The 23,921-nt window shown below is 46.8% G+C and overlaps 1 protein-coding gene and 1 long non-coding RNA gene across 4 annotated transcripts in view; one reads left to right on the forward strand and one right to left on the reverse strand.

Annotated features, from left to right (window-relative positions):
* LOC105491798 (doublesex and mab-3 related transcription factor 1) overlaps positions 1 to 16,381 on the forward strand; it is a 129,299-nt gene extending 112,918 nt beyond the window's left edge. For both annotated transcript variants that reach the window (XM_011758458.2, XM_011758460.3), the window contains exon 5: positions 15,279 to 16,381. In XM_011758458.2, the coding sequence (XP_011756760.1) occupies positions 15,279 to 15,433 (155 nt within the window). In that variant the 3' untranslated portion in view covers positions 15,434 to 16,381. The remainder of the gene's footprint in view (positions 1 to 15,278) is intronic.
* A 1,382-nt stretch (positions 16,382 to 17,763) lies between these two features.
* Positions 17,764 to 19,378, reverse strand: LOC139358124 (uncharacterized). 2 transcript variants are annotated; one of them, XR_011612500.1, is made up of 3 exons: positions 19,306 to 19,378; positions 18,177 to 18,591; positions 17,764 to 18,058 (listed from the first exon to the last, which is right to left on the reverse strand). It is a non-coding gene; the product is annotated as an uncharacterized lncRNA (long non-coding RNA). The 2 variants fall into 2 exon arrangements; XR_011612499.1 differs by lacking the exon at positions 19,306 to 19,378 and having other exon boundaries at positions 18,177 to 19,161.
* Positions 19,379 to 23,921: the final 4,543 nt, after the last annotated feature.

Raw genomic sequence — 23,921 nt, forward strand, 5'->3', positions numbered from 1 at the left:
TTGAGGTTTTGGGTTTGTTGCCGCTTCTGTTGTTGTACTCCCTCTCCACTGCTGTCGCAGCTGCTGCTTAGTTTTCCTCGTCCCTTCCTTGATGTGGGGCCAGCAATCATCTCTTCTCTCTTGCCAGAGCTGCCTCTCCACCATTCTTTCCGTGCATACTTACCTAGTGTGCTGGTCACGATTGGTCTAGGAAACAGATTGGCTGGCCTTGTCTCGGGAGAGCGATCTTTCATTTATTCATCAACTACTATGTGTTGAGTGCTGGCCACATGTAAATCTTTTTGCTAGTGGCCACCAAAGGGCTTTAAAGATAGAACCATAACATGGTCCTTCCTCTGGTCTGTAGGGGAGTCATTAGTTGCATAATGAGAGTGAAAGTGATAGTGGCACAAGAAAGGTACAGCACCGTGGGCATTAGAGAAGTGGGGGTTGTTTCTGTTTAGAGGGATTAGAGGAGGTTGGCATTTGAGTTGAGTGTTAAGCTGTGGAGATTGGGGAGAGTCTGGGACTGGCATGAACTCAGTGTCAAAGGCAGGGGACCTTAGAGGTCTGCGCAGGCATCTGGAGCAGGGGAGAGGCTAGGATGTGGCTTAAGCACAAGGGAGAAGTGGAGAATCAGGTTGCTCTTCAAATGCCAGGCCAGGGAGCTTGGACCTTTGCAGAAACCACCAAAGGTGTTTATTTAGGAAAGATGTCAGAGACATACTTTTGGAAGCATAATGGCCACCAGGGTAAAGTGAAGCAGAGAGAGAAGGGACTGGATAGGGCACTAGATGCTAGCAGAGAAGGTGCAAGGGGATGAGGGCCAGAATTCAGATGAGGGTGTGGTGGGATAGGGTCATTGGAAAGGAGGGATATGGCAAGTTCAAGAGAGCAGGATGTAGCAGCTGCTTAGATGCGGGAAGCAGGTGGGGTAGTCTAAGCTTCGAGTCTGAGCTGGCTAGAGAAGAGGGTGAGCTCAAGACCCAAGAGATGAGGGAGGATCAGGTTTGTTGTTGGAGGAGGAGAAGTTGGTAGGTTCAGGTTTTTTTTGTTTCGTTTTTTTGTTGTTGTTTGGGCTTTTTTTTTTTTTTGAGTCTCACTCTGTCGCCAGACTGGAATGCAATAGTAGTACAATCTCGGCTCACTGTGACCTCTGCCTCCCAGTTTCAAGCGATTCTCCTGCCTCAGCCTCCTGAGTAGCTGGGATTACAGGCACGCGCCACCATGCCCAGATAATTTTTATATTTTTAGTAGAGACAGGGTTTCACCATGTTGGCCAGGCTGGTCTCGAACTCCTGACCTCATGATCTGGCTGCCTCGGCCTCCCAAAGTGCTGGGATTACAGGCACGAGCCACTGCGCCCGACCGTTCGTTAGCTATTTCAAATACAGACATAGTGCTCAGTGAGAAGTCAGGGAAAGAGGTATACATTGTGAAGTCATTTGCAAGGACGTGATATTTAAAGCCCTCCGTGACAAGAGAACCCAGTTCAGCAGTTGGAGAATGTCAGTGCTCAGGGTTGGATTAGAGAAGAGGTGGTCAGTGGAGTGGGGAGGGCCTGGAGAAAGGAGAGTAGTGTGGCCTGAGGACTGGGGAGGAGGGAGAGGGTAGGGCATGGGCACCTGTCCAGTGCTCCTGAGAGAGGGCAGGAAAGAGCAGGGCAGACCACTGGCATTGGTGACCAGCAGGTTACACGTGAGCATGGGGAAAGTTTTCTGGGAGTTTGACCGTAGCCAGTTTGCCAGCATTACTGTGTAATAAAATAGAGACAGGACAGTAGGTCATGGCTAAGGGAGAGCAGGAAGAAGGAAAGGAAGGAAAAGATTATTATGAAAGAGGCAAAAAACTTGGCTGGTATGGTGGCTCACGCCTGTAATCCCAGCACTTTGGGAGGCCGAGGCAGGTGGGTGACTTGAGTTCAAGACCAGCCTGGGCAACATGGCAAAACCACCCTGCCTCTACTAAAACTGCAAAAACTTAGCTAGGCATGATAGTGCATGCCTGTATTCTCAGCTACTGGGGAGGCTGAGGTGGGAGGATCACCTGAGCCTGTGAAGTTGAGGCTGCAGTGAGCCGTGATAGTGCCACTGCACTCCAGCTGGGCTACGGGTATGAAACCCTGTTTCAAAAAAAACAGAGCAGCAAAAAACTAAATCCTGCATTTCACACCCGTTATGATGGCTGTCATTAAAAAAAAAAAAATCAGTGAACAGAAAATAAGTGTTGCTGAGATGTGGGGAAGTTGGAACCCTTGTGCATTACCAGTGAGGATGTGAAATAATACAGCTGTTGTGGAGACCCACATGGCAGTTCTCAAAAAATTAAACATGGAATTACTATATGGTCCAGCAGTTCTGATCTGGGTAAATAACCCAAAGAATTGAAAGCAGGGTCTCAAAGAGATATTTATACACCCATGTTCATATCAACATTATTCAAAGGTGGATGCAACCTAAATGACCATTAGTACATGCATGGATAAACAAAATGGTGTATACTCATACAATGGAATGTTATTTAGTCTTTAAAAGGAAGGAAATTCTGATGTATTCTACAACATGGATGAAACTTGAGAAGGTTATGCTAAGTAAAATAAGCCAGACACAAAAGGACAAATACTGTATGAGTCCATTTATATGAGGTACCTACAGTAGTCAAAATCATGGAGCCAGAAAGTAGAATGGTGGTTTCCAGGAGTTGAGGGGAGAAGAGGATGGACAGTTACTGTTTAATGGGTACAGAATTTCAGTTTGAGAAGATGAAGAAGTTCTGGAGATGGATGATGGCAATGGTTGTGAATGTACTTCAAATGCATATACTTCACTGAACACTACACTTAAAAATGGTTAAGGGCCAGTTGTGGTGGCTCATGCCAGTAATCCCAGCACTTTGGGGAGCTGAGGCAGGAGGATCACTTGAGCCCAGAAGTTTGAGGCTGCAGTGAGTTATGACTGAGCCATTGCACTCCAGCCTGGGAGACAGAGCAAGACCCTGTCTCAAGAAAACAAAACAAAACAAAAAAAAAAACCACCACCACAACAAAAAACACCCAAAATTTAAAAGGCCATACAATTTTTAAATGGTGAAATGATGAATTTTGTGCTATGTGTATTTTATTACAACAAAAAATTTAAAAGTTAAAAAACCCAGACGCAGGAAGAAACCAATTCATTGACCAGGGGAAGAAAGAATTAAATAAAAATTTGTCTCATGCTTTGGTAAATAACTGCCAGCCTTTCTTAAGTTCAGAGACTTGCTCTGTTGACCCAGTACCAATAGACCCTTTCTGGGATCATCTACCCAGAGACCATAGGTGGTGGTTCTGAGAAGCCCCTTAAGAAAGGCTGCAATTAAGTTTGGCTTCAGGTGGGCTGCAACTAGGGAGAAAAAGGAAAACCTATTTTGTTTTCCCTTTAATTTTTATTTTAGATTCAGGGGGTTCATGTGCAGGTTGTTACCTCAGCATATTGCATGAAGCTGAGGCTTGGGGTATGAGTGATCCTGTCACCTAGGTACTGAGCATAGCACCCAACAGTTAATTTTTCAACCCTTGCCTCCCGCCAGTAGTCCCCAGTGTTGATCGTTGCCATCTTTATGTCCATATCCAATGGAACATCTTTTCTTGAAGGCAGACTAAAATATCTGTGGAAACATGAACATGAGCTCACCTGTCCTGAGACAATTAAAAATATCATAAACACCTGGAGAGAAGGCGGCACAGTAACAGTAACACTTCCTGAATGCCTCATGTTGCCTAGAGACTAAACCTCTTTAGGGTTAAAGTCCTTTCTTGGGGCTAATTGGACAGAAGGTATTTAAACCACAAAAATGTTTTAAGAAATACATATATTAAAGAATTTTAGCAATTGGAGTCTTATGCAGTGTATAGAAATATTCTTTCAGAAAAGCATACACAGTCTGTGCTGTTACTTTCTTATTTCTCTTCACCCTTAATGTGAACCATTCCTAAACAGTGTGCACTTGCTTCTGTAATCTGAACTTACCTTATCATCCATGATGGCCGTGTTGTATTTAGGCGGTAAAATAACATGTGCAACTTTGAGTAGGCATGTATTCTTCTGTCTGGAAATGCCTAAAATGTTCAACCTTGATTGTTTTTCAATTGACATATGTTCTATTTAGATGTGTCCTGGTATTTGCTTCCTTCTTCTATTATATAAGAAAATATTGGGCTGGGGGCAGTGGCTCATGCCTGTAATCCCGCCATTTTGGGAGGCCGAAGCTGGTGGATCACCTGAGGTCAGGAGTTCGAGACCAGCCTGACCAACATGACGAAACCCTGGCTCTAGTAAAAACACAAAAATTAGCCAGACGTGGTGGCGGGCGCCTGTAATCCTAGCTACTTGGGAGGCTGAGGCATGAGAATCGCTTGAACCTGGCAGGCGGAGGTTGCAGTGATCAGAAATCATGCCACTGCATTCCAGTTTGGGGGACAGAGCAAGACTCTGTCTTTAAAAAAAGAAAAAAAAAAAGACGAAAATATTAATAATATACTAATCTTAAATTTTCATTAGTGCTGGTTGTAGTTAGAAAGAAACAGAAGGAAATAGTTGGCATAGTGTGATAAACCAACTTTGAAGTTTTGTGTCTTACATGTAACATTCACCATAAATAGTATTAATATTTGCTTTTTGAAGAATATGAGTCTCCTAGTAGTAAAGAGAAAATAATTTGCTGTATGCAATCCTCTATCTACCGTGCTACTAGCATATCATTTGGGCCACAATATTTATTTTCAAATTATAAGCTACAAAGTCTATACAAATTCTACTTGAGAAATGGCTTTAGGAACTTTCATATCCACTTAATTGCAAAGTGTCAGAATATTTTTATTTTTATTTTTGGAGATGGAGTCTTGCTCTGTTGCCCAGGCTGGAGTGCAGTGGCATGATCTCAGCTCACTGCAGCCTCCACCTCCCGGGTTCAAGTGATTCTCCTGCCTCAGCCTCCCAAGTAGCTGGGATTACAGGCACACACCACCACACCCAGCTGATTGTTGTGTTTTTAGAAGAGATGGGGTTTCACCATGTTGGCCAGGCTGGTCTCAAACTCCTGACCTCAGGTGATCCACCCGCCTGGACCTCCTAAAGTGCTGAGATTACAGGCGTGAGCCACCACGCCTGGCCCAGAATATTTTTAAATGAAAGACTTTCTAAACACCATATAGCTAAAGATGCACATCCTAAGTATAAATATTTTGTTAAACATTGTGTTTTATCAGAGATTATATAAATCTAAAATGAAAGGCTAACTGCAGTTTATGGATTAGATAGGAAATAAGCTCATTGGAGTGCTAGATGAGAAGGCAGTGTTGACATTTGTGACCAGCTCCCCTGGCAGTGGTGTTGACTCCAAAACTGTAATCCTTTTTCTTAGCTTTGACGAGATGCCCATCAAGGTTGGGATTTCCATCACATCTTACCGTTTCAGGCTGGAGCATCTGTGATTCTTCTGCAAGGCTGCTTTAAAAATTTCTCACACTGCGCCGGGCACGGTGGCTCACATCTGTAATCCCAGCACTTTGGGAGGCCGAGGCAGGCGGATCACCTGAGGTCAGGAGTTTGATACCAGCCCGACCAACATGGAGAAACCCCGTCTCTACTAAAAATACAAAAAAATTAGCCGGGCATGGAAGTGCATGCCTGTAATATCAGCTACTCGGGAGGCTGAGGCAGAAGAATCGCCTGAACCCAGGAGGCGGAGGTTGCGGTGAGCCAAGATTGCGCCATTGCCCTCCAGCCTGGGCAACAAGAGCCAAACTCAGTCTCAAAAAAAAAAAAAAAATGCTCATACTGCAAAATATCTGGACAGCCAACCTAGTCTGTAGAGTGGCAAATGTCACAGCCCACTGTATGGGTTTGGTTCCTTTTGTATCTGAGAAAACAGCTTTCCCAGAATCAAATGCCAAGTCTATTTCAGAGTCGACTCATAGAGCATTTTCTTTGCCTAGGCTGCCTTCATTACTGAGATGATCACGTATATATTTAACTCTGCTTTCAAATGCAGTCGTGATGTGTGTGGCCAGCCCAGTCATGGCACCTATATGTGGATCTGAGCACTCATTTGCATTGCACAGAGTCCCTGAGGAGCACACTAAAAGCGGGGGTCTTTGGCCTTTGGCTTGGGCTGACAGGGTCCTGGTGCCACCACTTGTCAGAGGGTGTGTTTGCTGCTGCTTTTCCCTTTGCCTCTGTGTCCAGGCTTTGCATAGAGTCACTATGTAGTAACTACAGGCAGAATTGAGTCAAACACTTGTACTTTAAACTCTTTAAACTGGTTTTATTGTTGTTGTAGTTTTGTTTTTTGAGATGGAGTCTTGCTCTGCTGCCCAGGCTGGAGTGCAGTGACATGATCTTGGCTCACGGGTTCAAGCGATTGTTCTGCCTCAGCTTCCCGAATAGCTGGGATTACATGCATGTGCTACCATGCCTGGTTTTTTTTTTTTTGAGACAGTCTGGCTCTGTCTCCCAGGCTGGAGTGCAGTGGTGTGATCTTGGCTCACTGCAAGCTCCGCCTCCCAGGTTCATGCCATTCTCCTGCCTCAGCCTCCTGAGTAGCTGGGACTACAGGCGCCTGCCACCATGCCGGGCTAATTTTTTTTTGTATTTTTAGTAGAGATGGGGTTTCACCGTGTTAGTCAGGATGGTCTCCATCTCCTGACCTCGTGATCTGCCTGCCTTGGCCTCCCAAAGTGCTGGGATTACAGATGTGAGCCACCGCGCCTGGCCAGCCTGGCTAATTTTTGTATTTCTAGTAGAGATGGGATCTTGCCATGTTGGCCAGGCTGGTCTTGAACTCCTGACTTCGGGTGATCCGCCTGCCTTGGCCTCCCAAAGTGCTACGATTACAGGTGTGACCTACCACACCCGGCCACCTTAAACTGGTTTTAGATTTGAGACTGTCTTTGCCAGTGCGTGCATGGGTTAGTCCTGTTTCGTGGTTTAGTGTGTCTTGTGAAGGCTAAATTCCATTGTTTTTCTCACTCGTGTATCCATTATTAAACACCCACTATGTGCTCTGCACTGTGCTGGACAATAGATGGTAGACAATCTCAGCTCACTTTCCATTTTCCCAAGGTTTGTCTTTTACCTTGTGGACTTTGTGTCTCTGCCTCCAGGTGGTTCTCCTGGCTCTCTGCCCTAGCCGGATTCAGTGGAGTCGGCTTGCCTGTTGGCCCAGCCTCAGGAATGGTTAAGTGTCACTAAAGGCCTATACGTGATGCCATGAAAAGCACAAACAATAGGCTCAGGTTTTAGTTTGGAATTCATCTTAACTTTCAGTCTTTTGGTGTGTAAAGAGGGATGAAGAAAGCAATCATTGACTCTCCCTCATGTCAGAATTGAAACTTGTCCAAGAACATTCAGAGGTGTTTGGGTGTGTTGTCACTTTTTTTCCTTTCTCAACCAATGTTTAATAAAAATCCTGTTAATTTACAATGGAGTACAGACACTCACAGTTCTTTCCTAGAGAAGAGTAAAGGCTTCTGCCAGAGGAGAGGGGACAGAGAAAATGAGTAACAAGTTTTAGACCCTTAGGGTTTACCAACTGTTTTGTCTCCCTGATCCTCAAAGCCACTTTGTGAGATATTTATTACCTTCTTTTACAGTTGAGGAAACTGAGGCACAGGGTGTTTATTGAGGTGCCAGTGTCGATGGCAGAGCTCCTGGTCTTTCTGGACAGTTCTCAGACAGTGGCTGCTCCTGGCTTCGCCCAGCCTGACAGGTCCTCCTAAGTGAGAGGAGCCAGCCAGACGCAGGCCTCCCTCAGCCCTGCTGCCGAGAGTGCAGAGTGTGGTGGGAAAACGGTCTCCCAGAAGGGAGCCTGCATTTCTGACTGCTGCCTCTTCAAGCTCAAGAAAGATGAAGTAGGGTGGGGTGAGGCAGGTGTAGACAAGGGAGGCGGATTGGGGGAGCAGTGCTGAGAAGCGACGCTAGGTACAGGGCTCAGGTTCAGACAGCATCAGGTGCTGAGATGTGGTTGTCACCGCGCCACACGTGTGGGTGACCACAGGAGGGAACGTAGTACTTAATAGGGCCCCACGCCTTGTGCAGAACCCTCCTAAGTGCTCTACTCTATCCCCATGTTACACATGAGGAAGCAGAGACATGGAGACGTCAAGGGACCTGTCCAGGGTTTTCAGGTAGTAAGACAGCCTGCCTCCGGAGCCCACACACCTGACCCCTCTGCTCTGTTGCATTCTGACCTAGGGACAGTTTCTGGGATGCCCCGTTTCAATTCCCTTTAGTAACAACATCCTGCAGTAAACCCACACACCGGGTAACTCTTTGCTCTCCTCGCCTCAGAACGCAAGCCTCGTTCTGACAGGGCTCCAGGAACCCAGTAATTGTAGATTAGGAACAGATGAGACCTGTACTTCTTTGGAAACATTGACACTTGGGCCTTGTACTTCCCAGAGTTCCCAACTTTTATGACAAACTTAGGCTCAAAAACCACAGATTCGGCCGGGCGCGGTGGCTCAAGCCTGTAATCCCAGCACTTTGGGAGGCCGAGACGGGCGGATCACGAGGTCAGGAGATCGAGACCATCCTGGCGAACACGGTGAAACCCCGTCTCTACTAAAAAAATACAAAAAAACTAGCCGGGCGAGGCGGCGGGCGCCTGTAGTCCCAGCTACTCGGGAGGCTGAGGCAGGAGAATGGCGTAAACCCGGGAGGCGGAGCTTGCTGTGAGCTGAGATCCGGCCACTGCACTCCAGCCCGGGCGACAGAGCCAGACTCCGTCTCAAAAAAAAACAAAAACAAAAACAAACCACAGATTCTTCCTTCCTCCAAATGCTAGTCTGAAGGGATGGTTTGCTTGATCATGGGATAATAACGCTATTTTCTGTTTGGTTTATAAAGCATGTTCACAGACACTCTGGTGTTTGATTTGATGCCAGCCATCTTCTCACCTCCCTCCTCAAAAAGATTGAAAAAGGCAGAGCTGATGTTAACGAAGGACCGGTTCAAGTGAGGAATAGGTTGTTTTGCCTCTTGGAATGTGATGCTCCGGCTGTTACATAGTAAACATGTATTCCTGGTTCTCTCAAAAAGGCAACATGTATGTGTGACCTGGAGTAAACAGACCTTGCGCTAAAGCCTGATAGGATTCTGGTGCATCCAAAAGCAAGAATCTTCTCACATTAAGACATGGAGATTTAGATAGCTGACAGAGGAATTAAGGAAACTAATATTTATTGAGTAAACATTACTCCAGTAATCTTCACAACTATCTGTTACTACCCCGTTTTCACAGATGGGGAAACTAGGGCACAGGATGCTTAAACAATTTCGCGGGTACAAGAGGAGTTTTCTTAAAAGTCTAGGTCGTGTTCATTTTACTGGAGAAGAGAGGAGAGCGAAGAGTCCGACAGTCTGTGGGTTTACTGCAGGATCTTGTTACTAAAGGGAATTAAAAGCCACCCAATGATTAGGTGTTAAGACTTAATATATTTTGGTTAAAATATGGTTTTAGAGTGACTGGCTGTTTAGATTGCGTATATCAGCAAATGTGGCACCCCTGGATGGGAGTAGGCAACCGAGTCAGTAAAAGTGAGTCAGCCCCTCTTGTGCACGTTTGCTCACCTCTGAGGGGGTTTAGGAAGAGATGTCAGTGGAAGGAAAGTTGCCACAACTGACTGAGTTTGGGGGCAAGGGAGCAGTCTGGAGCATCACCATTGCTGACACGCAAGAAGAGTTTTTTGGAAGGCGAGGAGTGAGGGGAGAGGAGGTACTTCAAAGGGTGCTGGGCCCCTATCAGGGTAGGGCTGCTGCCATGGACATGTTGATTATTCATGGCTTTGAGACGCGAGTTGCTTGTGGTGACCTCTATGAAACAAGCAGGGGATGTGGGGACCCATCTATCAGCTGCCATGCTGTGGTCCAGGGGTGGGCTGGGGTGGGGTGGAGGTGGCACTGGGGACCCACCGGCTGCCATGCTCTGGTCCAGGAGGGCCTAGGTGGGGTGGAGGTGGCATTGGAGAAGGAACGCCTGGCCCTGAGCTGATTTTGCTTGAGTCCCTGGTGGGGTATAAGGCTGAATGCGCCCCTTCTTTCTCTTCTCTTTTTGTATACCATGTTAATATAAACAAAAAAGGCTTCTTCCCTTTGCTTATCAGTTGAACTCTGTAAGTGGGGAAGGGAGTAAGTTTGATGGGTGCATTATCACTTAGTTTCACAAGCAGCAGGGAAACTAATCTGCAGCTACAGTAGGACCAGACTGTGAGCCCAGGTTCTCAGACTCCCAGGCCAGTGCTCCCCCAACCTCTGACGTGCTGCAGAAGGATGCTTGCTTGGCTTCTGTTCCTTTTGAGAGTTAAAAAATTGTTCTATTATTATTTTGTGAATTGTGTGTACCTTATGTTTTACATGAAATTTAGAGGGAAAGAGGTAATGTTGCATAAATATGTACTTTCTATTAAGTTCACCTAGTTTTTAAAGTATGCTATTTCCCAGTGCTTGCAAAGGTTGTGATAGTTGTATCAAAGAGGAAGCACTGATAATTTACCTGATTCCATCTATAGGATCTTTCATTCACAGTGATTGGCCAGTTCTCTCTACAGTATGCAAAGTGCAGAGCTAGCCCCCTTCAAAACCGATATTCGATTTTAAAGCTGATAACTAAGATATGGTGTTACGGAAAACACAATCCTATACTCCACTCTCTCATCACTACTCTTTAATTGCACTTGGGGGAAAAACACATTTGTTTCAAAGATCATTACTTTTTTTAAGTAAATTTATGGTAAATGGAGGAGATTACCAAAGGGCTATTTTTTTCTCAGCTTGTGGTTTCTAATTACATCAGTTACAGCTCAGCCTTCTTCTTAACTAGAGTGCAGGCATGAACTGGAAAAGAATGAGCTAATCCATGATAGATCAGGTGGAATAAAGATCTCCATTCATATCTTTACCTTTTATCCCTTGTTCTGAGTGCCAAGAATTAATGCTATTTGAAAGTACAAACTGAACCTGCCAAGCTTCGGACAGCTAAGATAATCCTAATTATTTTAAATGTTAGTGAGAAGGGCAGCAGTTCCACTCTGGAAAAGAGTTCTATTGTGAAACATTAAATATATGCAAAGTGGTATTGATTGCACATGATTTTATTTCCAAACACTATGATTGTCATGAAGTGGAAGAATTTGTTGTTTAAGAAATTTTCATCAGCTTTTCATCAGATTCTTTCTTATGCCTACAAACTCTAGGAAACTGAAGAGGCCAGCAATTTTGTCTGCCTTGGCAGTCAGCATCTAGATGAAGAGTTGCTAACAACTGAAAAATGCCACTTGTATTTTATTTTAAAATGGTTTCTTAGGAGTTTAATAGTATTTAACATATAGAGGAAGGAAAAATGTTTTTAAAGCATGAATATCCTGTTTTCTCACATCACTGGAAGAGAATTACTCGTTCCAGTCCATTGACTTCCAACAGATCATTCAAGTTAAAAGTCAGGGGTCTTTGCAATGTCAAAAGATTTAGCGCTCAGTGTTGTTTTTTTTTTTTTTTTTTTTAAAGAAGGTTTTCTTTTTTGACAGTATAAATATTTTTCAAAGAGAATACTCATGGTTAGATGGCATCAAAATCATCTTGAAGTGTTTTTTCCCCTCATTGGTAAGAATGATCCTGTGTAAGGTTTTCTGTTTATTTTTAAATCATAATAAAAGAACATCCCAGTAGCTTCTGTAGACAAATAGGCTTCTTGAGAGAAAACAGATACTAGATTTGCTGGTTCAGACAAGGGTCAGCCTTGGAGGTTTACCCACCTTTCATTACACGACAAAATATCAGATTGGCAAGTTTTCCTTTTTTTCTTTTCCTTCCTTTTCAGTCTCTGCTGTGGTGTGCAGAAGTAATTTCTTCCATTTCTGTAAATGCTGGGAGGCTATCAATGATTATAGGGTAGTATAATCCTTAATTGTTTATTGCCTGTGAATGCTTCCTGCCCCCAACCCCAGTGCAGCTGGCCCCACCTCCCTTCCCCAAGCACAAGAGCTTTGCTAGTCACTAACATCTTCACTGATGGTGTGTTGAGCATCTCAGGGTCAATTATTCTTTCTTTCTTTGGGGTTATTCCCCAGAGTGGAATTACCAGGTCAGAGGGGCTGAACAGCTTTATGGTTCTTATTACATGTCACTAGATTGCTGTCCAGAAAGATTGAACCAATTTCTAGTGCTAGCAATACTATCTGTTCCCCCACAGTGCCACTGTGACGCTAGGAGTTAGCATTTTTACAAAATGACCTAAGACAAGACTTTTGAGTTGAAATTAGCCTTGTGTAGGGCTCCTTAGAATCAAAGAGCGAAAAGCATCATTTTGATTTTTGAATTTTTAATTGGTATAAAATAATTTACAATAGTCAACTATTATCCTTCTCCTTCCAAAGGTTTAAGGAAACTGCATTAAAATGGAGAAGGTACCTTTGAGGGACGATCTTTAAGGATGGTAGTAAAAGTGATTTTGGACATTAGTCACTAAGGAAAAACACACTAAATCTTTTCGTATACTTAGAACTCTATGAGGTGCTCTACAAAAATGAGGTAAACAGATACTGTCTCTAACTTCAACAGCCTATTTTTTCAAAACAATGCTAAGCCTTGAACAAACATAAAAATAACATGGGTTTAAATTTTGAGTGGAGAAACACTGTAAAAATACAGCTGTTTTTCAAAACAGGGTGAGTTTTACATGTTCTCTAGAGTGCAGTCATGCTTTAAAAGTATGCTTAGAGCCCCCCTAGTCCATGCAGGGAACATTCTGCATGCTTTGTGGCCCCACTCGCAAGAATATTTTCTAAGAAAATATTCATAAGGTAGGTTAGAGCAAAAGGGGGATATTGTGAAATTCCTTTCTTTTGCAAAATTTTCACTCCTCCCCTTTTTAGTCCCAAGTTGGCTAAATGAGGAGAGAGCATCTCCCAGTCAGCTGCTAACTGGAAACAGGCCCAGGGCTCTGAACATGTTGGGAGAACACATACCTATTCCTTTACAGCCTGTGCATCAGCTTGGCAAAGGTCCGTTGCTTTGCCTCCTTAAACTCACACAGGGATTGGGAAGGTTCAGCGGCCAGTTCCGAAATGTGTGCCCAGGAGAAGGTTGGTGCAGGGGCCAGAGCATGCCAGAGTCAGACTAACCAGTACAGCGCTGCCCTTGACAGCTTGCACAGGATCCCTATGTTAAACAGAGTAATTCTCTCAGTGAATGGTTTGAGGGTGAAATACCTCACTGAAGTATGTGTGTGGCATACAGGTAGTAGTCAGCAATGTTTACTGTTATTCCCCATAGCTTCTATACAGAGAAACTTCTGTCACTGGTTGGGGGTGGGGATGGGGACATGGACTCTCCAGGAAGCTCTTAGTCGGCTCTCCAGATCTGTATAGTAACAAGATCTCAAAGCAGTCTACTGCCTTTGGAAAACATTTCTCTGTATATATATGTATGACAGCCAGGTGCATGTATACAATTAATAAATCACCTTGGATTTGCAGGGAATTTAAATGCATATAACAATACAAATTTAGTAAGATACTTTTATGAACTTTAATAAGATGAAGGCTTCAGATTTCCTAGGTTCCTAGTTTTGCTTGCTATATTTATATATGCATATGCATGCTTTTTGGTTCTAAAATACTACTTAATGACTCCCTTTAAATTAAAAAAAAATTATTTTCCTATCTTTTAAAGCTTAGAAACTCACCCTTTGCTTTTTATTTAAATTATTAAAGACTAAACAAATCTATCAATATAAAAAGTAACTGCTTGTCAGGAAAATTGCCTAAATTGTTTTTCAAATTTATTCACTTACTGAATTTTCAGATCATCTCTTTCCTTATTGGATATTGAGGTACAAAACTATCCATTTGTCTGTCTACCCATATGTCACACTGGAAGAAGGAGGCTTTCTGAAATAATTTGGTCCAGTGGAGTGGTTAAGGGTCTGCTTCTTAAATCCCAGCTCTGTTCTTTTATTTCTGTGTGGTTCCACTAGCTGCAGCAAACCTTTTCCAAACCCATAACAAGCGTAAATAGTGTTCAGTTGTAAAAAGGTCTCTTTTCAGCATGATAATATACCTTATTAAATTCCAAACATAATAAGTATTGATGGCAAACACATCAGGACCCAGTACAGCTTCTACTATGATTTAGTTCTCTACAAATGACTTCAGCACTCAGCTCCCAATGCATTTTGCTAATTACATCATAGATTTCCCTATTGATGAACACAAGCTGAATTAACACAGGAGCACTAATGTACCCTTTCACCATTATTGTTGTACAAGAAGCCGTGGCAGATGCTGGCAGTTAGTTACACAAACATTAGTATTAACGATTGGCCATTTGGAATTGGTGACAAACTACTGCCCGGCAGAATCCTGAGGCTGAAACCAATCAGGAAGTTAATGAGGAGAGAAATTACCACTGCAGCTTCCCCTTAATTACATTCACACTAGGCAGGAAGGGAGTTCTGGGGGTGGATCTAAACTCAGCTAAGGTTAAGAAGGTCAGAGACCCGTTTGCTTAAGTTTTTTATCTACTGTGGCTGCTAAGGTTGCAAAAGTTGCTTAACACATTATTACTTTTGCATCCTTCATATTTAATGTGGGTTTTCCAGTAGAGTTTTATGTTCAGAGATTTGCTTTCACAATTTGTATCTGACTTCTATTTTAGTGTGATGTAATTTATTTACTTTTTTGTGTTTCTAAAAATTTTCTCTCCCATTTACTGCCTTTTACTTTTTAAAAGTTACGTATGCTGACATTCCCTTCCCCCCGTCTTTGTCCTGTTATGCCATGAGAAATAATAGGAAAGTTAATAGCCTATCAACTTTACCTGCTGTATCTTGGAAAAGTAGGGTGGGTTACCTGTTGTGGTGGAAATGCATGGGTGGAGTCTTGCTTGGGGTAATTTGTCAGATGGATCACTTGACAAGTTTCAGTAGCATCCTTTGCATAAAGGGGAGGAGTCCGGTGAAAGGTGGAAATAGTTTCCCAAAGAGGATGCAGCTGGCTTGTTTTGTTTTGTTTTTTAATGAACGTTAAACTGGAACTCTGCTATCTAGCTTACTCCTTTCGTTAATAGGTATACCGTGTAGAATACTATTTTTTTATTCTAAAGAAATGCTAGGGGTTTTAATGAGTGTCTATAAAAACACTTTCAACTCAGAATAGAAATGGAGAGCGCCACTTTCTTTATTGTAACCTAATTGAATACTGAATGTATAAAGACCAGCCACTTTTAACGTACTCTTCTCCCTTTCTCTCTCCCCTCACTTCCCAGTATTCTCGCCGCCCAGCAGTCAAGATTCTGGCTTGGTTTCCCTCTCGAGCAGCTCTCCTATTAGTAACGAGAGCACAAAGGCAGTGCTCGAATGTGAGCCTGCGTCGGAGCCCAGCAGCTTCACAGTCACTCCCGTCATCGAGGAGGACGAGTGAGCAGTGCCTGCTGCCGATGGCGGTTCACTTGGAGTAACAGGCTTATTCCACTTTCCATGGGGTTTGTTAATATTTTGCATTGACTCATACTATCTTAACTGTTGAGAACGTGTTTGGTTTATATTCCTTAGAGTTTAGTCCAGAGGCTGTAACACATTTGTAATACTTTAGGGTCTGTGACTACCATCTGCACGATTTCAGTGTTTTGCTCACGGAGTTTAAATAATAGTGTTCATTTTTTAAATGACACTGGTTTCATGTAGTTTTCAAGAAATAAGATAATTCATTCAAGTGAAGCCATTTGTGTGCCTCTAAATGAGTCATAATTAGATGTTACTTTTGGTTTTAAAATGAAATCTTAGGTGCCTTAGGGGTTTTTTTTAAGTATTTTTTAAAAACTTGCCAAGATATAAATTTAGCCAAGTTACCTGATGGGTGAGAAAAAAAGAGCAGGCAAATTAGTGATTTTTTAGAAGTCTGCTAAATGGATATATTGTGTGTGTTGCTGTTGGAAATAGCCCCACCCCATCCTCCCAATCCAAAACCTAACTGAAATATAATCAGAAACATTAAAGCCTGTAAAAAAAAAAAAAAATTGCTGCGTTTTTGGTAAAGGGTGTAATTTGAAAACAGTGCAATTTAAAGTGACCTTAGTGATGCAGAATTCCTGAGTGGTGGTGTAGAATTAGTTCATCATACATTCTTTCCACTACTGGAAAAAAAATGGATGCAATTTAGACTGTTGTAACCTTAGGTTGTAATCTGATTTGGAAATAAGTACATCTTTAAAAGTTACTACAGATTTGAGTTCATTATTTTGTTAAAAATTGCTATGCAGTACTTTGTTATGTAACAGAAGCCATCCTGAAATGAAAGTAGTCTAAAAAAAATTCATTGTTCTGCTTAGTTGCAGCTGTACCTGAAATAAAAATGTTATTGATGACTGAATTTTCTTGTGTGTATATTTGGTGAGCGATATTAAACAGGAAAAAAGAAATTACTTGTATTTTCTTCGCTCTGTGCTTTGAAAACATCTATTTGATTTCACCCCCATCTGTTGTAATCAATAACCTGACCATCTTGTTTTTTATTAAATGCACTTACTCTTAATTTCATCCACCAGTGGTTTTAGAGAGAATAATGTGGAGTTACCTATATAGGTTTGACATTATAAATCACTTCTTGGGGCTGAATCGTATAGCGGTATCGATTGATCCTGATATATCACAGAAATTTACTGTCACTTCTGTTTTCAATTAAAGATACAATCAGTCAGATAATGACTTAATTGGATTTTACAGAAGATTGAGTTTTATTGCCCAGTGCTTTACGAGTTTAGTTAAGGAAGATCATTTTATCACACTTGTCAGGCTGCTGCTACTGCAGCCGTGTGCCCTTCGGCGGGCGGCTGTAGCTGTAGCTATTGTGACGGCTACGGCGGAGGCTGCGGGCGGGCGGGGAAAGGAACCGGGCCGCGGAGTCGTCACCTCCAAGGTGTTTTTAGTGGCCTCCTGGCAGATGAGGATCCCGCGCTCAGCTCGCCCGAGTCTTCGGGGGCCCGTGCCCACTGCTCCCCTGCCCACTGCCCCCTCTATTTCTTTAGGTCTGGCTTTTGAGGATCCCCGGAGTCTTGCAGCTCCCGCCATTCCGCAGATAACCCAACACACTAATCGTGACCCGCGGGGTGGTTGGAGAAGCTCCGCCCGCCGCCTCAGTGGGAAAGTGCCCCTCTCAGCACTGCCCCCTTCAGTGCCCCTGCATTTCTGGAAAGTTAGGCAAGGCCCAGGTAGGCTGCCAGCGCGCGCTCAGCCTTGACTGAGCACCTTTTGGGCCTCTGGTGAGCCCCGAGAGCCAGGTTTGGCTCGGCGGAGCTGGCGTGGGCTGCGCAGGCAATGCGCATCCTGGCCGCCTGCACCCTGGGAACTAGGCCTGTCCAATGGGCAGCCATCCCCCTTTTTGAAAAGCCCCTTCTAAGCCCACCTGCCTCACCTAACGCCGAGTTTGGTACTGCATCCGAGCGGCCTCACGGGGTCGCCTGGAAGGGCCACTCCCAGCGGGAGGGGTGGGCCCTGGACCTCCGCTGGCCACGCAGGGTCTCAAGCTGACCAGAAGACCCGGCTTCTGGCCTCTCTCTCCAATAGCCCCAGAAAAGCGGGGTCTGGAGCCTTCCTCCCACGCGTAGTGGGTTGGAGGGACGTTCAGGTTTCCTCGGGTGGTTAGTCTTGACCCAGGAGAGTGCAAGACAGGCCCAAGGTCTGGCCTAGGGGGACTGCGTTATGCATGTCCAATTCTAAACACAAGGTAGAGCACAGACAGTGCATCTTGACGGCTGGATTTTAACTGTATTTTAATAAACACATTCGAGGGGGTGTCAATTTCCAAAGCTCTGACCCCTTCCGCGGGCGGCATCCATGGTGTGTGCAGTGTTAAGAGTGCACAGAACGCGCGTGTACAAGTGTGGGCGTGGCAAGCGTCGTGTGCTCGTCCGGCGCACTGTGCGGATTGCCCAGACAGCCTTGACAAGTTTTGCAGATGTTTGGCTGCTACGGTGTGGGTAAACCGAGGCAGGAGCGCCAGGCCTAATTCTCCTGAACTCTTGGTGAGCGGCCGCTACTCCACGAGGGGCTAGAAGCAAAGGGAGCGCGCGCTTTCCCTCAGGCCGCTTCCAACTGCTGCAATGGCTGAGGGCGCCGGTGACCCCTCCCCGCTTCCAGCGGACTTGACCCTCGGACTGACAACCCACCTTAACAAGCAGGCCTGCCGGGTTCGCGCCGCCGCCCCGGGGCCCTTGGTTCATAGTCCACCTCGTGTCTTGCAGACCCTGCGCCACTGAGTTGGGGCCCAGGACGCCCTAGGTGACACTCATCTTCTTGCTGCCACAACCACCGTCATACCCACAGCTGGGGCTCCCTCCGTTAACCACGCTCTGAGACCGCAATCGGGGACAGGGGTGGGAGTCAGACCCACCTGGCCTGCACTGCGGTTTCCCTCGATTCTCGCGAAAACAAGACTCCTGCCCACACATAAAAATGCAGCCCCCAGCCGGTCGCCAGTGGCTCATGCCTGTAATCCCAACACCTTGGGAGGCTGAGGGCGGCGGATCACTTTGAAGTCAGGAGTTCGAGACCAGCCTGGTCAAAATGGTGAAACCGCGCCTACTAAAAATACAAAAATTAGCCAGGCGTAGTGGTGCACGCCTGTAATCCCAGCTACTCGGGAGGCTGAGGCACAAGAATCATCTGAACCCGGGAGGCGGAGGTTGCAGTGAGTCGACATCGTGCCACTGCACTCAAGCCTGGGCGACAAAGCGAGACTCCGTCTCAAAAAATAAAAATTTAAAAATGCAGCCTCCTCCGCTCCACTTGAACTTTAATGCTGAACCGGTTTCCCACGTATACGTGTATCGCACCGCATTTTGACGCTTTGCACCGAGTCGCATTAATGGCGCTTTTGAGAACGCTTTGTCGCGCTTTACAGAGAAACTGTAAGGGCAGCCTGTGGAGGAGTAGAGGATATTCCTTGGCTTCCCCCGCTAGGCCCTGTCCGCCGGGCGGGTTAGGGTCGTGGCTGCCTGCCCGCGCGCCGCTGCCCCTCTGGGAATTTTGTCCGGGAAACTGGCATGGGGCCCTGGCTCTCCCTTCGCCCTCCGCGCACACGCGGACGAGGCCTTAAATCCGCAGCCTTAGAGGCCCTGCGACTCTGAAGCCGGGCACCGCCAACAGCTTGCGATTCTCACCTTTAAAAGTCGCCCCCTTGCCCCTCCGCCTGCCCTCGGAAGCGCGAACCCGCCTCTACTCCACCACCTGTTTAAGTTCCTCCCCCTCGCCGCTCCCCCAGGCCTCCGCCCCGGTGCAAATAACCAGCAAACTAACTTTTCCACAGTTGAAAGCCGCGGCCCGCGAGGCCGGGGTGGGAGGGGAAAGCGGGGCGTGTCTGGGGGGCGGGGCCCCGAGCACTCCGGGAGTTGCCCCGCCCTTGAGGCTCCTGGGCCAGGAAAGTGAGGGGAGGGTCCGGGCCTACTTTCGGCCGGGTGGGGCACTTCCTTACTCTTAGTTCCCGCGTCTCCGCAGGGCGCCTCGGCCTGGCCTCTAGGCTAAGTTCGAGCCCACTGTTCCTGGCGTTTCCCTTCATTACTCCCGGGCCCCTGAAGCCGAACGCTTTCCCAGAAGCGCGCACATCCGCTTGCTTTCCCTGCGGCTGGGCTTTGTTCGGGGACGGCAAGGGAGGAGGCGGGAGGCTGGTGAGGTTTTCTGGAAAAGGGTCTTGTCCCGAGGAAGAAGTGCCCCAGAGCCCTGAGAGCAAACGCTCTGGGGAAAAGAAACTTTCCTTGTCCCTTGAATGTTGCTCAAATTACCTAAAATTATTTTTTCAGCGCTTGTGTTTTAAAGTCGCAGGGTAACGATTATCTTAAGACTTAACATCAGCGCTGCTCATTTTACGTTGGTGGAGACGTGTTTTTTTCCTCTGCATTTAGGGTGGACCGGGTCTGCGACCCGTCTCCCTCCCTTCCAAGATGGTGTGGGGAAGTGGCCGACGCCCCCCGCCAGACTCACGCCCTTCTACTCCTCCGCGTCGGGTCCGTTGCGGGAGCTACCGACAGGGGAGCGAGGCTGGAGCTGGACGAGGGCTGCTCCCAAGGCCTCCAAAAACCGCGGCCCAGCGGGGAGGGCCCCAGGCGCGCGCTTTTCCAGTTCCTTCGAAAGCGCGGGGCTGAGGTCGCGGCTGTGGACCCTCAGATGAAGCCGTGCTGTAGCGACACCTCAACCCCACAAAAGGCTGGCGCTGTCTTGTATCCAGGTTGGGTCTGAGGAATCCGCAAGGGGGAGAGCGCTGGCTCCTAGACGTGAGCCGCTGCTGGCTTCGAGAGTTCGAGAACATGAAGGACCTGGTTGCTCTTGCCCGGTCGGCTTAGGGCCAGTGAGGTCACAGGCCGTCTGCTCTCCCTGTTTGTCCCCAAAGGCCTCGGCACCTGGGGATCAGGAGCAGGCCTCAGACTGCGACCCGTCTCTTCCCCTACCAAAATTATGTGGGGACAACAGTCCAGGACCATCCCCCGTGTTCAGTGGTGTCCTGGGCCGCTCGATGCGGATTCAGTCGTCTTCCCGACCCCCAGTGGCCTCTGCTCTCCACCCCTCACCCCGGAGGGCGGCTTCGGGGATCTCATGGGGGGTTTGCGTGAGTCTGTCCCCAGCCAACTGAGGGAGAACCAGGACACTATTGCCATCTAAAGAAATTGATTGCTGGATGCCCCACCCCCTGGCTAGACATTCCCCCAAGTCCTTTCAATTTGAAGCTGGCCGAAGAGCGAGGTCGAGAAGCCGACCGGGTGAGAGCTGAGTAGTTAAGCTCACGCACAGGGAGAGGGGGCAAGCTTTCCTGCTTTCACAGTGGTTCCTCATGCTCAGGCTTCCAGTGTCTGCCTGCACTGACATCACCGTGATCGTGATGAAAACAGTAAAATAGGAACCCTGACCTCCCCTTCCATGAGAATCCAGCAGAGAATTTCCTGAAGCGTTATACATCCGGGACAATCGGAAACTGTCGTTTTGATTAAGTATTAGTTGGGATGAGGAGCACCGACCAGGACTCCCAGATCTGGAGTATTACTTTCTCAGCAAGGGCGCCTTCATCCTGACCTTTTACATATACACACACCCAGCGATTGTGTGTGCCGAGAAAGACCCACAAACGCACATTATTTTTCCCTCTTCCACGATTACCTGCCACAATTCTACTCAGTTAATTGCGGTTTGAGAACACACCATCCAGAGGAGAGCACCAATGGATCTAGTCTAGTGAGGTTACATTTACTTGTAATCCTCCCCCTTCCCTTTCCAATTTCTTTGATGATTTTTCCCATAAGTGTGTAAGCTACTGGGACTTAGTAGAAGCAGGCCGCTCCTCCTAAATGTGATTTGGACCATATGCTTTCTACATTCATTCCCGCTTCGGCTTTTCTTCTCTGCACTAACTGCTAACACGTTATAGTCACCTTGAAATTTCCTCTGCTATTTTCCAATTAAAAGCTTAATAGCCCTGGAAACGGAGTTCATGTGGTGAAGTTTACCATAGCCCCTTGTTCTGAAAGGCTTTCTGCTGGGATCCCATTATGTGCTTGAATAAACCCTTTCTGCAAACAGAAATGGGACTCGGGGTTGTCAGGTGTTGGGTTACAATAGACTTTGAGGCAGGGGACATTTTACCAACATAAATACAAACCTGTCCCTATAGGGAGATGTTGTCAAATACTGGGATATGGAAAACATTCCCATCAAATATGAGAAAAGGATTACTGCACTATATCAAATGAGTATTTAGATCTCAGCCCCCGATGTGCACCAGAGTGAAACGGGCCCCCGGGACCAAATAATGCCAGACTGTTTGAGTGGCAACGAGATAGGGTGGCTAGGTGACCGACGGGGGAAAAGGGGTCCCCTTGGTAGTGAGAATGCCCCCACAAACCTGGTGCAGAGCTCTTCTGCTTTCCTTTTAAAAATTTACTCATGCTCAAGTTCTTTATACTTACTCGTTTCACTATTTGAAGAAAATCTGAAGAAATTTGGTTTTGAAAAAAGTCGTTGGTCCCCACATTTCCAAGAGATCCGGAGGTTTCAGCGCAATAGTTTTCAGATAAGGTGTCATTTGAGGCCCTCTATATCTCAGCACGTTAAATGACTTGTGTCCAGCTCCCCACTTCCTAGCCTCGGGCCTATACAGGGCTGGGGGCGACCTCTGCCTCCTGTCCCCAAAGCTGACGAAATTCTTTCCATTTATGTTTTAGGGCTTGTTTTCCTAGAGAAGGTTGAGACTAGAGGAAGGATTAAAGTGGTGGCGGAAGGGGCAAGACCGAGGGGTCCCTACCCCACTCGGCTTTGGAGGATGGCCTCCCAAGGTTAGCATTCGAATGCTAGAGCTACTTGTCCACACTCCACCAGGTCAGTCTTCCGCGATCCCCACCTCCCGGACGCGTATGAAACGGGGACAGCTAAGGGCTTCAAGGGAAACACACAACTGGGTTCGGTTTTCCAGCCTCCTCTCCTCCGCGAATCAGCCTTCTAGGCAGAGGGTTGGCTGCTAGAATGCCTGGTGGTGCTTCCCTTGAATTAACAGCAAACACCAGAGGAACATTTGCGGGTTGCTTGCTTACTTCCAGGGCAGTACAGAGAAAAGCGGCCTCCCCGAGGGGACAAGGGCCTCTGTGCCCACGAGGGGTCGGGCATTGCAGCGGACTTGCCTGCTCTCATCTAGCATTCGATTCCCCACCAGGAGATGAGCTTGGTGCACACTCTCAGAAGCGTATCCAACGAAGGCTCTGGAACTGCCCCGCTTCGCATAGAGCTATTGTGCTGCTCTGCAGTGTATCCACCTGTTTTTTTTTTTTTTTTTTGGTTTTTGTTTGTTTGCCGATGGGCAGGGGGGAGGTGCGAGCGGGGAGGGCCTTCCTCGTGCATATATAGCGATAGCCTGCACTAGGCCAAACCCACCACTCCTGGGGGAATGGTAACACGCAAATAATCTAAACAAAGTTTTCTGCTGTCATCTTGTGCAAGGACCCTCTCCCTCAAGACATCTATGACTGGGGTCTATGGGTTAAGAAGGTGAAAAAGTGGCCCCATCCCATATCCATAACTAAATCATAGAATCCGTGGGGATTTGAATTGAGTGGCTGGCGCAAGACCTCCGTTTGCTTTCAGTGGCTGCTGGGAGACAGGAAAGGATATCGGTAACTTTGGGGGCGCTAATGTGGCTTCTGCGTCTGCCTCTTCAAAGTTTATACCCGGCGCTTAACAAATCCTTTACGGGAACACGTACGTCCCTGACCTTTCAGGATACTGTTTTATATTAAAACATAGGAGGGTAGAAAAGGAAAATTCGCCTGCAAAATGGGTTGTCATCCTTGGGCCTGCAGATCTCCAAAACTATTTTCTTCTAAAGCAACAAAAGAGAAAAAAATACGTTCTAAAAGGAAATTACGAAAAGAACCTAACTTTGCTAAACCAACAGTACTCCACTCCCCTATCCTAAACTCCACCCAGGTCCGGGGTGCACCCGCAACACTCCAGTAGGTTCGAGTTCTCCCGGAGCTGAGCTTCTGCGGCCAAATGTCGGGATAAAAGCGGCCTTGGACTCGGAAAAACGCGGCCAGATCTGGACTGGAGGGAGGAGAAGAGAGAGAACGGGAGCGGCCACCTCACTCGCTTACAGGCACCCCCGCCCTCACTCCCGCAGGTCCTCCCCTTCTCCGCCCCGCTAGCACCGCCGCGTTCTGGAGCGCCGCAGTCTCCCGCTGCGGGCTCGGGTAGCGGAGAGGGCTTGGAGGAGGGGGCCGTGAGCGCCCCCGCGAGAGTGGCCTGGCTGCAGGTGGCAAGGAAGGTGAAGTGCAGGCACCCGAGGGGCGCAAAGAAGGAGAAAGGCGTGGGGCGGGGAGTGCAAGGAGACAGGGACCCCAGGGGTGGGGGTGGCGGTAGGAAGGAGGAGGGGTTGGGGG

Source organism: Macaca nemestrina, chromosome 14 (genome assembly GCF_043159975.1).
Source record: "Macaca nemestrina isolate mMacNem1 chromosome 14, mMacNem.hap1, whole genome shotgun sequence".
NCBI classification, from domain to species: domain Eukaryota; kingdom Metazoa; phylum Chordata; class Mammalia; order Primates; family Cercopithecidae; genus Macaca; species Macaca nemestrina.